Here is a 15,688-nt window from a genome sequence, read left to right as displayed (position 1 = left end):
ATTCTGCAGGCAGGGACGCTGTGGTTGTGTGATGATTTATGAAAATTCACAAAGCGTAATTATAATAGAGTAATACATTAGCATGCACCTTTTGTGATAAATACTTTCTTCTTGTGAAATAATGAACATTTTTCAACCTCTAGGCTTTAACTAATCCACTAGTTATTCAAGCGAAATTGCCTGGAACGAAGTCGCTTTGTTTTATTTTCCTTTTTTTTTTTTTTCATTTTTGCCAGCTAATAAAAAAGTTGAGAAACTAGTGCTTTAAATTATAGACTTATTCTCATTTGTGAGTTTAATTACATGGCCGAAGGTTTGAAATTTTAGAATGCCTATTGGCATCATTAGAGGAGATATAATGAGATTACAATGTGGCCTCTCAAAAGAGCTGATCTTTAAAAAGTTCCCCAACCAAGTCAGTTCCAATTAAAGCCAACTTCTAAAATGCCACGGCAAGACCAAGATGCCTTGCTCATATTTCACCAGACATTATCGCACACACACGCACATGCACACGCACACACACGCACGCACGCGCACACACACACACACACACACACACACACACACACACACACACACACACACACACACACACACACACACACACACACACACTTTTCTGTTCTCATTTTATAACCTCATCTCATCCCTACACCCACTCACAGTCTGAGCCAGCTGCACTTTTAATTAGATAAATGTAAGGCTTAAAAATGCATTACAACGTATTAATTTGAGTAATTGGAGGCTGTGTGTTTTTCACCTGTCAATTATATTTTCCTTTGTTGTGTGAGACAACTTTACAGCTACAACGATTTCTTCTCTTAATATTTTGATCACATACGCTGTAATCAAAATAAGTGTTCTGTTTTTAAACCTGAGGTAGCAATTCTATCAGTAATTCTTGTCTTAATTTCCTACTTTTCTTTATTATATTTCCATTGTGTTATTAAGCTGAAATGGTCCTTCTAGTAATATTTCACAACCCATGTTTGCTTTAATCTTGTTTATGACTATGTGTACACTGGTCTCCCCTCAGGAATCATTAAAGTGTGTTATTTTGTGTGTGATTCCCCTCAAAGAGGTTTTCAAGTTCAGCTTAGCTCTGGTAATAACACTAAAGACTAAAGAAAATTAATTTAATTTTCTCTTTCTGTACTCCCTCCTCTTCTCAGCGAACACCCACCCCCCTTCCCTCCAGGTCAACGGTTCCCTGCTGGTTCCCCTCGGCGGTTTTGCCCCGCTGCCCCTCACCCTACTGCAGGTGAAGGATCCCGACAGTCCGCCTGAGCGGCTAATCTTCCAGCTCGTTCAGGGCCCAAGTAACGGAAAGCTGGTCCTGTTCCGAGGGGAGGAAGGAGAAGAGAGGGGAGGCAGAGGGAAGGCAGGACAAGACTTGACCAGGGACGACAGCTTCACTTGGGCTGAGCTGAAAACTGGTCGGGTCCGGTTCAGACACCAAAAAGACAAAGCCAGGTCAGTGGATCTGATGTGTAGGAAGTTTAAGGAGGTGGATAATGTTTTAAATCCTCCCAGAAGCACTCAAAAACTGTTCAAATGAGGTGATAATGTTTGGTGTTAAATGACTGGACAGTCTGGTCACACAAACAGATATTTTGCAGCCACAGATTAAAGTAAAAACAGTCAGAAAATGTTTTTGGCCATCATGAGCCTTCAGAACAGCTTGAGTGGGCCTGATTCTTGGCTTAAATTCTTTGGTAGATATTTCCTCATCTGGTGTTTACATGGTGGTGGAGATCACTGTCTAATTCTTCATTCAGACTGACTCAGGGATGTGAGTCAAACCTCAGTCAGCCCTCAATCTGAATGGGTCAACAAGGGATCGTCCAACCGTGCTTTACAACCCTCCTCCTGACTTTGATTGAATAGAACTGGGGTCGACTTTCTAACGAATGGATGTCTTGATGTAGGTTATCTCCCAGGAACTTGACGAGTACAATGTAAGTGTCGATAGTTACAAATATTAGAGAATTTTTTGAGGAGTGAACCTCTATACTTGGGCACCCGCTCTATCAGCTGAGCTATCCAGGCGCCCAGAGATTAAAAATGTATTTAATGATATTGACATTTAGGGCTTTACTGTATTTTGCAGCGTGGCGGAGATTGCAGTCAAATCGGGGGTCGGGAGCACTTGGATACAGGGTGGGATCAGAAAGAATACGTTATCAAACATTGTAGTTCGGCATGTTAAAGGCTGGCCAATCACATTCACTACTTTCATCCCCTTTAAACACGGTTCTCCTCGTCATGACGCACTGACAGTTTGTGTATGACATGCCGAAGATCTTATGGTCATCGTGTTTTCCATGTGTAATAGTGCACGATTTTATTTGCCATCACAATGATCAATACAACACTCAATACCACCTCAGTGCCATAGATAAAGAGAAAGCACTGGGTGACATCTAGCTCACCCAGTAGAGTGTTTGCTCCATGTAGGCTGAATCCTTGGCAGCAGCCTGGGTTTGAATCCAACCTGCAGCCCTTTCATCTGTCATCCTCTCTCTCCTTCCCAGTTTCCTGTTTATTTACTATCTAATAAAAAAAAAAATAGTGATAATTAAAAAAAAGAAAGGAGAATTTTAAATGGGGTCCATCAATCTTCATATTGTTACATCAATGTGATCCTGGTAGTGATCCATCACGTTACTCATCACAGCCACACCTCTACCTATATTATTAAAAAAATGCAGAGCTCCAGGCCAGACTATATATCATCATATGCTCGCAGCCATTCCCACCGGTCATCCAATGTTTTGGATGGAGACGCCAGGTGAACCCTGGCAGGAATGGGCCTCCTGAGGGAGTCATTAGCAAAAAGAGAAGTTTTAATTGAGCTAGGAATTTTCTTGAAACTGTGTAAACTGTTTTCAGTGCATCCTTCTCTAACATGCATATTGGTTTACACTGCAGCCAGAAACTGTAGAATAATCAATCTTAACAGCACCTTTGTTGTGCACATAAGCGTGAAAATGAAACCTTATCTCGTAATTTTGTGACATAGTTATGTGTAATTGTGTCGTTTGCGAATAGAATGGAGTGTCTTGTAACAGTGACAACTAGAGATCAACCTATGACAGCCGTCTCATATGAATGGGTCTAACGCTGGTTGAACGTGCTTCAGTAGACCCGTGTCATACTCTCGTCACTGAATCTCCCTGATGTTAAATTCGACTGAGACTGAAGGTCGCAGCATCACATCATTTGCATACTCATCAAACCATCCAGTGAGCCCTCGTTCCCTGAATGGAAGCAACTGCACTTGTGTTTCTCCACATGTGTATTCATATTTTCCTTTAATTAGTCTCCTGTCTGTATGACAGTGTAAAGCAATGCAAGGCTAGATTTTCCCAGATTGTCCATTTTACATCCAACACTTTAAAAAGCATCAGGAATTCAAATTAATTTCTGCTTTTGTTGCCAAAGTGTCAGTTTTAACACAAGGCATGTCTCTTTTAATTTGCAACTTTTTTGACATTAAACACCACATCTCCTTCCTTTTATCCGCGAGTATCCTGACATTTCATATTTTGCTGCTCTTGTTATTGGCCCAGCTGCCTGCCGTCTGTTTGATTTATGCAGCTTCCTGGTTGGAAAGTTCATTTCCATTAACCCACACACTGACTGGAGATGCATTACATTTACACTTCTTAGTTACAGTAATGTGGCCAAATTTTTGTGTGTGTGATTAAACAGTATGAATATTTGTGCCAGAGATCAAAGAGGCTGCTTATATATATATATATATATATATATTTAGAGCTCAACCTGGAGCCAACTTTCCTCACTACAGCTGTTCTGCTGTGGCCTTTTCTTGCAACAAGTCTGCAGCATTTTGAGTTTAAGCCCAATGTCCGTTCAACCAATCAGAATCGACATGTTTAACACATTATTCAATCCTGACTCAGCTGGTCTAGCCTAAAATGGAGGCATGCCAGGGAATTAGAAAAAGATGGTCCACTGCCCAGTTTTGAGCCATTAGATTAATGGAGACAATAAAACATAAAGCCCCAAATAGGATTTAATCTGCATATTATAGCCATATTTTTCAAATGATGTGGAGTGGTGGATAATGGCGAATGACACAGAGCCACAAACAAATGCTGTGTCCAAATGTCCACACCACGGATAAAAGACGGATGTTGAAGATGAGCTAAATTCTTTTCATTTTTCAAAAGAGGGTTTTTTTTTTTATGTTTTATGTTTTTTCATGTTGAGTTCTATGTCTCAAGTGGCATACTTTCCCACTTTTGTGTTATGTCTGCATAAAAAATCTCTTCCAAAATCATCTTTCAACTATAATGAATTCAAACAAATATACCAGTCACAGTCGCATAAAAAGAGAATTAGAAGTTCTATGTCAGCAATATATTCCTTATGCTACTTTGATAAGCTGTCCAATACATCGTTAATGGGTCACAATTATTCTAACCATAACAAATGCTGTAGAGCTGTGACCAATCTCACTTCTGTTGCCAGAAATTGGAATTCAAAGAGTTTTATCATTGTTAAAAAGGCGCTGTGAGGTTGTGTTCTGTGACGGATGAATTTTAAAGAGGAAGAGGAAGCGGAAAGCTTCTCAGAGATGCTGCCTTGCTTAAGTGTTGTGCAGATAGAAAATATACAGATGGGTGACAAGTGGAAAGAAATACAAACATAAAGTGTCTCAGAAAAGGTGGGGTGCCACCACCAGCCTCCAGAACAGCTTCAGTGTTCCTTTTCTTCAAGTCACTGAACGAATGAACAGCATTCTTTCAAAAGATTTCAACTCAAAAGTATTTTTTGTATGCTACTTTATACTTCTTCTCGACTACTTTTTGGAAGCCTATATTGTACTTTTCACTCACTATTAGGGTTGGGAATAGTTAAAAAAAAATGACGACACCAATACCAGTACATACATGGATGGATGGATGGATGGATGGATGGATTCTGCAGCAAATAGATTTATAGGAAATATAATGCTATTTCTGTCTCATTTGCTTACAACATTTTTTTTCAGTTTAACCAAAATAAACTACATTTATATTTAAACGTTTGACTAACACAACATATATGCTTCAGCTTGTAGCCCTAATTCCCTCTCAGTCGCCAACTAAACCAACAAACTGCTCAGTCATTTGGTCTTCAGCTGCAGTTGGCTGTGTCCCAGCCCCAGGGACTTGTGGGTAATAAGCCTTGACTTTGATGATGCTGAGGTGGCACGGTGAGAGGAGATGTTATTAATGATAAGTGTGTGAGCAGGTGGGCTGGTGTGTGTGTGAGGTTACTGTCCTCCACTCACCTAGATATCACTGAGGTGATGAGGTCTAATGAGTACAAACTAGGTGAGCCTCACATGGCTCGTTTTCCCAGAGACCTCCGGGGCTACAAACTAAGTTTGTAGGTCATCTTCATTCTAAGTGAGTTTAGGGAAGAGAGAGAATGAACTCTGAAATCTCTTGAATTGAAGTCTTTTAAGTGATTTCACAATGTCCTCTCTCGTTTTCTTTCTGCAGCTCTGGTGAGTTCACCTTGCGTGTCGCTGACCCCCAGCTGTTTTCTCAACCAGAAACAATTCAAGTTCAAGCCGTGTCAATGCAGGTACCGTATAATAACACAGACACTTTCTTCTGGTACTCTAAATGATATACATTTTTCCAAAAAAGACCAGAGAGAAATAAACTGTCTTAAAAATGCATCCATATACTTTAGATCATTGCATCATAGGTGTATTCTCCAAAGGGAAAATTAGCTACAAATAGAGATATTTAATAAAGATGGCTGTGCAGATCAAGTTAGTAACATTACAGCTAATAGAGAAGAATAGTCTGCCAAGGCACATTTGTTTCCAAATTTAGTTTACGGTGAAACAATTGAATATTTCTGTCTGTGCTGTGCTCTGAGGTTAAAATGCCAAGTCGATACTTGAGTCCTTGTTGAGAAAGTTTGCCTTAGAGAGAAAAGACACGTATAAAGCAGCTTCCTTCCAGTTGGAGATGATGCACACATAAAACACGTAGAGCTTCATTATTATGAAGCTTATACTGTATAAGGTTGGGCTTTAAGGGCATGATGTTTCCTTCTCACATTGATTTTTGTCATATCAATACTCAATGTATAAAATGACTGCGAACAGAAGTGTGGTAAATCACATGTGCCTGGTTTATTAGAAATCAAACTTGTGAACACTAGAACAGAGAGGTGTTTTCGTGTTGTTGTTTTTTTTTATTTGCCATTATTATGCTTAGTATAAGAGCTCTGCCTGCTTATCTCTGTACCAAATATCTACACCTCACCAGGCCTAACTTTGTGTTGTTATGCTATTGTTGATTCTGTGTCTCATAATAGCTGTCTCTCTTATCTCTATGTAGTGCAGGCTTTGTTTGTATCTGCTTAGTTTTCACTGCTTTTTGTCGTTGCTTTTATTCTTTACATCTGTCCTTTTAACTATTGGCTGCCCAGGGACTAGATGAAAATAAGCCCTCCTGGCTAAACACTTAACTAAAATTAGACACCAGTTTATGAACAAAACAAAAAACTGCCACCTGTGCTATAATACTATTTTATTAGTAAATGACTATTCATTTTTTCCCTGTCAAACAAGCACCAAAATCTTAATACAGGTACTGTAGTTTACAACTAGATAGCATATTGAGCTATCTAGATACATGGTTGCTGCCATGATCACATTATGCAGCTGAATACATAGTCAATCACATGAATCAGGAGAAACAAAATATCCCATCTATTTATTATTATTATTATTTTAGAACAACACAGTGAGCTGAGAACCTCCTAAATGGCAGCTATGTAACCATTCAGTATATATTCATAGTCATACAACATAAGTACAGAAACATATGTTTATAAAACACTTGAAATGTGAGATATAGTATCGGTACGATCACTGTTGGATGACAAGCAGCACACCAACACATTTGACAGCTCTTTTCTTTTTAGAGTGTAGCCATTTCTCATTTCGCTGCATCATCCCAGCTGATCTGCATTCTTCACTGTTTTGAGGCTCTTTCCCCACGGACTGAGGCCAGGGTTGTGATTGGCCGATCTCAGCCCGACAGAGGGGCGTGATTGGTGTCGAGCTGACCTCGGACTTTGGCCCAAATATTGAAAATAATGCGGAACAAGGGATTAAAGGCTCTGATATTTGTTGATAGGTTAGTGTGACAGCTGCGTTACTCTGCTCTGTGTGTGTGTGTGTGTGTGTGTGTGTGTGTGTGTGTGTGTGTGTGTGTGTGTGTGTGAGATAGAGACTACTCAGGGGACAAAGTGACAGACGGTTGATAAAGAGTAGCGAAACGGTAAAGGTGTGTAACAAATTGAAGTAAATATGAATGATATAAAACTGAAATAAACGGATTAAAAATGAATATATTATATGCAGGCGAGGAAAAGGGCTCTAAATTTGTTTAGCCAATATTGCAAACAGTTTTTATATTTTTTAAAGGTCTCTGTAGTGAGAAAACCAACGTTATTGCTGTTTACTGTTTTCTTAAATTTGAGTGAGTCCCAAGTAAATTAGTTTTGCAGGCGCAGCTATCAGAGTGCTGCTTGCAGATGGTGATTGAGTGGAGCTTCAGCGTGTAGGTGTGTTTGGGGGTGACTGCTCAATTACACCATCACTTGATTAGCTCGACTTTCTCAGACAATATTAGCAGAAGCAACTGACTGTTAAGCACATAACTCAACGTCGGTGACTGTGTTTTGACTGACAGTTGGTCGGCCAATTTTGTTACTGTTATTAATATTTAACACCCGCCTTTTTCATACCCACACTCCATAAGACAAACATTTGTCCCAGTTCATACAGTAAGTCTGTGCAACAAATGTGTATGTGTTCACACTCACCAGGTAGGTGAGGTGAGGTAGGATGCGTTTAAAAAAGGAAAAGTCAGTAAGTTAGTAACGTTATTTATTTATTTCAAGAGCAAAAAAGTCACAAAGTGCTTCACAGAAGAAATAAGGCAACCAACATAAAAAACAGACCTAAATATCGGAAGATTAAAGTAAAAAGTAAAATAGAACATTATTATTTATGCGTTATTTGTTTCAAAGCTTAAATAATTAGTAGTACAGTATAGTGCAGCAAAACTTCCCTAACCTTAACCAAGTCGATTTAGTTGCCTAAACCAAATGAAACCTTAATTATTAAAGCTCCATTGTGTAATTTTTTTAGTTGATTCTTAGCAAAAACCCTTTTGTTCTTTCACAAATATGTGCTCATTCATGTGTAATTACTTCCACTAACTGACTTCAGAATACATAGAGCGAGTCGCTCGAATGACGGCTGCCATGTTGCGCCTCCATCTTTAAAATACATTAGCCAAAGAGGGACATACCTCCGCCTTTCGCGCTTTTCACTCAGTGGCACTGACTGTGATGGATGCCAGAGAGGGGGAGAAGATTATTTGCGACTGCCGGCAGATTTGAAAGCCTGTTGAAAATGGAGGATTGCGTCTATTCTCGAGGACATGTAACGGCGTCACCAAGGAAGTTAAAAAGAGAATTAAAATGACAACCGACAGGCAAAGCAACAAGACCAAAGTTAATATTGGAGTGGCTTTTCCAAGATGGAAAAGGATGCTCATAAGGAGCAAGGATTTTAAAAGGGACACCGAAGTTGCCTGCTTTCTTCTCAAAAGGTAATTCAGCCTATTTGTGTAAATTCGAAATGTTATAGTTGCTACTTGCTTAGCTAAATACAGCATGGTTATGCATAATGCTAGACCGACGTCTAGGATACTTTTCCTCGCGTCAATGATGAAAAAGGATTGTCTACCTTGTAACATAAACGTAATAATATGTGTCGTGATTTCGCTGGCAGCTCACGTCATGCGCAGTTGTAACACAGACTAGCTACAGCTAGAACAGCTGCGTGTAAACGATGGAGATACTAAGAGCTCATTTTGGTTTCACTGACATTGTTCATACTGCTCAGAGAAATATATTAAAACCTCCGTTGCTTCTCTCCTACGCTGTAAACATTGCCTTACACTATTAATGTCATACAATGTACAGACTAACGATAGCACTGATACTTTCCTAACATTAGCTTGCATATGTTTGGGAACCTGTTAGCTGATGTTAGCAATGAAATGGTACCAAAATAATGTAAAACTATTATTACACTGGAAGGAACACTCACGGACGAAGTCGTACTTCTTTGAATAATACGGCCACCGTAGGAGTTAGAATGCACTCAGAATGGGGGGGTAGAAAGTAATATTCAGATGGTTGTCATATACAATTTCACCGCTAGATGGGAGAAATTCTTACACAATGTAACTTTAAGGTGGCAGATCAGAAAACACCCATACAAATAATTCTGGAGCAGAGTATGAGGAGTTGTTGGATTCTCCAAGATGAGATGTCTCCTCTCCATCGTCTCTAAGTCCATTCACTTAACAGACATTTCTGACAGCAAACATTAACTCATTATCCTGTTTTTCATCTGTTTTATGTTTGGACTCATTCCCTCCAAAGTAAATGCATCCACAAACATGTCACAAAGAGAAATACTCATGCAGAGTCTCATGCGATTGCATCTTTCACACTACATCAAAGAGCAACACAAACACTGATGTAACTTCCAGTTTTGTTTGTGTTTACACTAGTGTTACAAAGACATATTCCCATAAATTTAGCCTGACTTTTCTTTGAAAATTTAGATCTTGTACAGAAAGTCAGAAAATGTCAGGGTTGCTTTGAAAGAAACCGTTTAATGTATTCCAACCTCATTATAAAGAGTACAACATAGTGTAGGGTGACAGGAATACACTCAGGCATGTCTAAGTTGATATGAATGTGCACATACTGTACCAGCCACAGCCGACACAAACAAACTACATTGTATATTCTACCTAAATGCAAAAGGCACTGTTGAACAGGTTGACTGTAAAGCAGGATGGCATGGAGAAAAAGACCATTTGTGCTAATGCAGCCCTCCCTGTATAAATAAGGTTGAAAAAGTTTGAGATCTCTAGACAGCAGACACCTCAGAATGTAATAGCCTCAGGAATTAAAGATCTGAGCGGCTGCTGGCCTTTCCCACTTCTGACAGAAGTAACTGCTTCTTTAAAAAAAAAAAAATTCTGAGAGTTTGGTAAAAGTAGCCCTTTTCATCTTAATGTGACAACCTTAAACTGAAACTTTTTCCTCTGCTCTCGTGATATCTCTGCTCTCTTTGCTGTGGACTTTCTGCATTTCCTTTAGCTGTCAATCAATATCGGGAAACCTTCTACATTGGACATTTTTGTTGAAGTTCAGAATTATGTCTAGAAGTAAATATAAAAGTGTGTTAAGAACAAAATGGCATTTCAAATCATGATGGTTATACTTCAATGCATCATTTTGACCATAGTTCCAGGTTAACAGTCTGTGTTGTGACTGCTTGACACAAAAACATGAGAGGAGAGTTGCAGATAAAAGGCAGTGTTACAAACCAGGAGGCTTACAAGCACTTCCACTCTGCATGTTGTGCCTCTGAATACCAGTACGATCACAGCAGGAAAAACAACAAAACAAAGAGCAAACGGAAAAAGAAAAGCAGGAAGCAGCCCAAAAAAAAGGTTTTTATTCCATCTTCTTGAAGTGCTGAAATGCCCTATGGCCCCATGGGTGACGACAGCTTTCTCCCAAACATGAACCTCACCTCACCCTCACCTATGAGGTGAGGATAAAAGGTTAGCCCTGCTGAGTCTGCCTGTGTTTGTGTTTGTTTTCCTCTGCCTCGGGGGAGAGATTGCAGTGGTTTGCCTTTAGTGAACAGGCATGTCTTAGCACGATTTAAAAGCAGCACACACACACCCACTTTCAGCCCCCGCCAACACATCCGAAACCTTTTGTTTGCCTCCTACGAATTGCAGAAGTGAACACACAGGATTACGGTGGGCGCCCGAGGGCCCAGTTGTCTGTCTCTTGGAGATAAGTCCTCTTACGTCTAAAAATGTGTCACTAAACGACCCCCAACAGAACACAAAGGGCAAGAGGCTGCATAAAACAACATGCTCCCTCTGTGTTTCAGCTCTGTGTCTTGCTGTTTCAGTCAGAGGTCACTTTGGCTCAACGACACAGAGAGGGATTGTGTGTCCCACAAGTCATTTTTCTCTCCCGGCTCCAGCTTGTTTCATACGTCCCTCTTTGCTTAAGCTGCTGCTGTCATGGCAAAGAATTGGAGCTCAGCCAGCAGCCAGCGAAGGCAACAAATTGGACCCGAGCCCTGCTGAGCGGCTAGGAGCTCCCAGCAGGACAACTGGTTTGATTTAGGGCCACGCAGCTCATGCCTCTTTACCTGCGCCACCATCACTGCCAAGCTATGATGCTAATAACGCCTGGCAGAGTCATATGAAAATAACCTACATCAAGGCACTTTCTTTGTTTTTTTGTGTGTCATATTCAAACACACAGACGATGCAAATGCATTTCTAGCCTCATGAGAATCTACCATTAATATTAATATATATTCATGAATATTCATTGATGTATAAGATTACATTCATATTCATTAATATTAACATTAACTCCAAGCTCAAAAGATCATGTATGCATAAGTGTGGGGAAAACTATTTGTTTATTCAAATGTCTGAAAAAACTGTTGAAGAATAGAGAGGTACCTTATCTAAGAAGTAAAAACGTATCAACACTTGGTACATTGTTCCCACTACAGAGTGACACTTTCAAATATTAGAGCCATTACTTACTCTATTATATTACTTACTCAATTATAATATTACAAATATAGCTTAATTGAGCTTAATCTCTTTTTAAAACCCCTCTCAAAGAAGGGAGGGTCGGCCAAAATGGCTTTACTTTATAGAAATATCCATGCTCTGCACTTCTAATCCTCCGTATCTATATCCTTTTTACACAAGCATAGAAGTAAAAAACACAGACAGAGACAGACACATAGTGAGCTCTGGATAAAGTGATACCCTTGCTCAAAATAGGAGACCTCCCACTCTCATTGGTGCTCCTGAAATGACTTTTTTGGTGAGATGAAGCCTTTCGCCCCTTGCTGAGAGGCTTCAGGTACGGCTGAGTGCAGCCTAATGAGGCACCCTGTTGAACCTCACCTTCATCTCCCTCAGTGACAGGACACTATGGCCCCCCCACGCCCCTCTCCTCTGGGAGAAAATTCATCATCTGACAATTTGGGAAAAATTGCTTTGCTCTCAGTCAGCCTTTATAATTTCACACCGACACTGAAACATTGACCGCAAAAACAAGGTGTTGCAATGATCGATTTATCTGTCTGTCTGTCTGAATCTAATTTATCTTTGTCAGATTGTAATGAAACATGTTCTTATTCCCTGACTCTCTTCCTTTTTTCCTTTAATAATTTCTAGCCTCCGAGGGTCGTGACTCTCTCTCCTCTACCTGTGGAGGGCCGCGGCGCCCTGGCAACCATCACCAAGTCAGTCCTGCAGGTTGACGACCTCGACAACGCAGCCAATGTCCTGGTTATGGTCATTGAACCGCCCCGCCACGGCCGGCTGACTCGTCTCCATGGTGACCGGGCGCTTAGCCGATTTAAGCTGGAGGACCTGACCCGGGAGCAAATCCAATACATCCATGACGGCTCGGAGGGGGCAGAGGATGGGATGGTGCTGCAGGTCAACGATGGCCACAGTTATAGGAATATTCTCCTCCAAATCCACATCAATCAGAAGGTAGGATAGGCAGAGGGGCACTCTGGGATATTTGATATTTATACAGCAAATCCATGCTTTCAATATTCCAAGATTAGCAACTGTAGAAGTCTGCATTTATCCACTGATCCGGCATTTAACTTGCACTAATACTGAATGGATTCTATTAGTGTATTGCAACACAGGTCTAGAGTCTGTCAGGGTTGGAGGTTAGTTAGGTATCAATCATCCAATAACTTTATTTGTCCCCAGTGGGGCAGTTGGTTACGCAGCAGTTGAATGCAAATATTTAGTACACATAAAGCACAGGTATTATACCAGTCCCTCCAGAAAAACGCAATCGCATAATTCAATGCATAATCAGCCAAAGTCCGGATATTTTTTATATACGCCGCACTTTCGCCCCATACATTGCCGATTTCCGTTTTCCGTAAATATGTGGGGCTTGCATGATTTCATAATCCCCATATTTTCGTCACATATACAGTCATGTGAAATAATTAGGACACCCATGCTAAAGTCGACTAAAAAGAGGAATAAAAAAATCATCTTTTGGAAATTGATCTTAATGCCTTAATTAAAATAAATTAGGAAAAATCCAATCTTTAAGGACACCAGTTTTGTTTGTGAATGAATAATGTATCGTAAATAAATAAATGTTCTTCCTTAAAATACAGGGGGCATAAGTAAGTACACCCCTATGTTAAATTCCCATAGAGGCAGGCAGATTTTTATTTTTAAAGGCCAGTTATTTCATGGATCCAGGATACTATGCATCCCTCCCCCACATCATCACATCCCCTTCACCATACCTAGAGATTGGCATGGGGTACTTTCCATAAAATCATCTCTCAATGCAAATCAAACCAGCTATTAGGCTAACTGAAATAAAGCCATGCCAATCTCTAGGTATGGTGAAGGGGATGTGATGATGTGGGGGGGCTATTTTAATTCCAAAGGCCAAGGGAACTTTATCAGGATGCATAGTATCCTGGATCCATGAAATAACTGGCCTTTAAAAATAAAAATCTGCCTGCCTCTATGGGAATTTAACATAGGGGTATACTGACTTATGACCCCTGTATTTTAAGGAAGAACATTTATTTATTTACGATACATTATTCATTCACAAAGAAAATTGCTGTCCTTAAAGGCTGGATTTTTCCTATTTTTTTTAATTAAGGCATTAAGATCAATTTGCTAAAGATGATTTTTTTTATTCCTCTTTTTAGTCAACTTTAGCATGGGTGTCCTAATTTTTTCACATGACTGTATCTTAGCAGAGTTGAAAAATGGCCAACAGAGTTGGACTCCACTATTTCTATATTCTGGCTATCAATCACTGTACTGCCAGGTAAAAGGTTTCTAGAAAGACTCTTACACATGCAACAGTGCACCGGCGCTGGTCGAAAAACTTTGAAAACACTTTTGCGATTGCTACAGCCAAGGACAAAAAAATAACAAATGTAAAGCTCTCTGGTGTTTAATTTAGAGTTGTCCTGCTGCTCACTGCCCCAGTTCAAACATCTCTGCAGAGGCAAAAGACCTGTTTCGATCCTCTATTAATACTGGATGAAGTTCTTTCCTCAATGTTACGCAACTGAGACAGCATTAAAGCTCCAGCATCTCAAGCAACTATAGTATCCAGACTGTAATTTAGACAGAATGGAGGGCGGGAAAAGCAATAGATTTTTTTCCAAACAGATCATCTTAAGGGATTGAGCCAAAGTGCAGAAGGTCACAAAGAATGTGTTTAAAACGTGAGACTACAATAAGTGCATCTTCTGACAAATCTACACAAAAATCACTTCTACTGTCAAATGCAACATCTGCTACATGCTGTGTAACTACTTTGTGTCGTGTGCATGCTGTGGTAATCTTTAATTATTGATTGCATTCATTACATTCTACAGTTATACTGTAAATTGTTAATGATTTTTGCATTTGTATCCATTTTAGAGTTCACTTATTGGAAACATATTTCTCTGGCAGCAGGAAACATTTTTTGTGCGTAATTGAAAATACTTTTTGAGTTATAATCGGTTTATAATCGAATAAATGCAGAGCAGTGTGCACATTTGATCTATTAAAATAATCTCAAGGACTGATTTCTGTATACTTCCTCCAAAAGTTCAAATTTAAACAGTTAAGAAGAGAAAATGTTTAATAACTTTAAGTTAAAAGTTTGAAGTGGTCAGATTCAAGGTAACTGCATTTGTGTCTCAACTGAAAGACAGATTTTTAAGGTGTTATTCACGTGTAGAAGTTGTCAGAAGTGGATAATATTGGATCTCAAAAAAATATTCCTATTGATTTTACTTTACTACTCAGTTGAGTGACATTATTTATTCTCTGACTTGCTGGCTAGACATTTCAGACATCCACTGTGTTCCTCTAAACTCCTCTCATTGCCTCAACCTCAGCATTAATCACACTGATTGTACTTGACGTGTCCACACAGTGTGCTTTGTTGACTTTATCCCTGAAATTTTTCTGGCATCACAAGCTAATGCCTGCATATTTAAGCACTCTGTCATCGCTTCTGGTGAGGTTTTTATGACAAGGACGCAATTATCTGGCTACAAGTGCTGGCCACCGTGACCAAAGTGGGAGGAGTGTGTGTCCGGCATGAGACAAATTTGGCAGCTCACTCAGTTACAAAACATGAGCACACACACGCACGCACACACACACACACACACACACACACACACACACACACACACACACACACACACACACACACACACACACACACACACACACACACACACACACAGAACTGGAGACCAGGCAGGACCTCCTTCTAATATTGAAGATGTCTAGACATAACAAGCATCAAAGATGTGTGTGTGTGTGTGTGTGTGTGTGTGTGTGTGTGTGTGTGTGTGTGTGTGTGTGTGTGTGTGTGTACTTCCTCTTTATGGGGTCCAGTTTTAGCCCTTGAGAGTGAGAACATTTTGATGGGAAGATTAAAACTTTAGGTCTAAAGTTCAGAGATGTGGTTGTGATGACTGAGG

The 15,688-nt window shown here is 39.9% G+C and overlaps 1 protein-coding gene across 1 annotated transcript in view; it reads left to right on the top strand.

The window, feature by feature from the left end:
• The window catches only part of fras1 (Fraser extracellular matrix complex subunit 1), a 258,103-nt gene that overhangs the window by 166,477 nt on the left and 75,938 nt on the right, over nucleotides 1–15,688 (top strand). The window contains exons 26-28 of the mRNA XM_078251454.1: nucleotides 1,176–1,476; nucleotides 5,520–5,604; nucleotides 12,366–12,689. Coding sequence (XP_078107580.1) covers nucleotides 1,176–1,476; nucleotides 5,520–5,604; nucleotides 12,366–12,689 — 710 coding nt within the window. The remainder of the gene's footprint in view (nucleotides 1–1,175; nucleotides 1,477–5,519; nucleotides 5,605–12,365; nucleotides 12,690–15,688) is intronic.

The sequence above is a fragment of the Sander vitreus genome, chromosome 5, assembly GCF_031162955.1.
Source record: "Sander vitreus isolate 19-12246 chromosome 5, sanVit1, whole genome shotgun sequence".
Classification (NCBI taxonomy): domain Eukaryota; kingdom Metazoa; phylum Chordata; class Actinopteri; order Perciformes; family Percidae; genus Sander; species Sander vitreus.
Note: the sequence above shows the minus strand (reverse complement) of the source record. Positions and strands in the feature narration are given on the sequence as shown.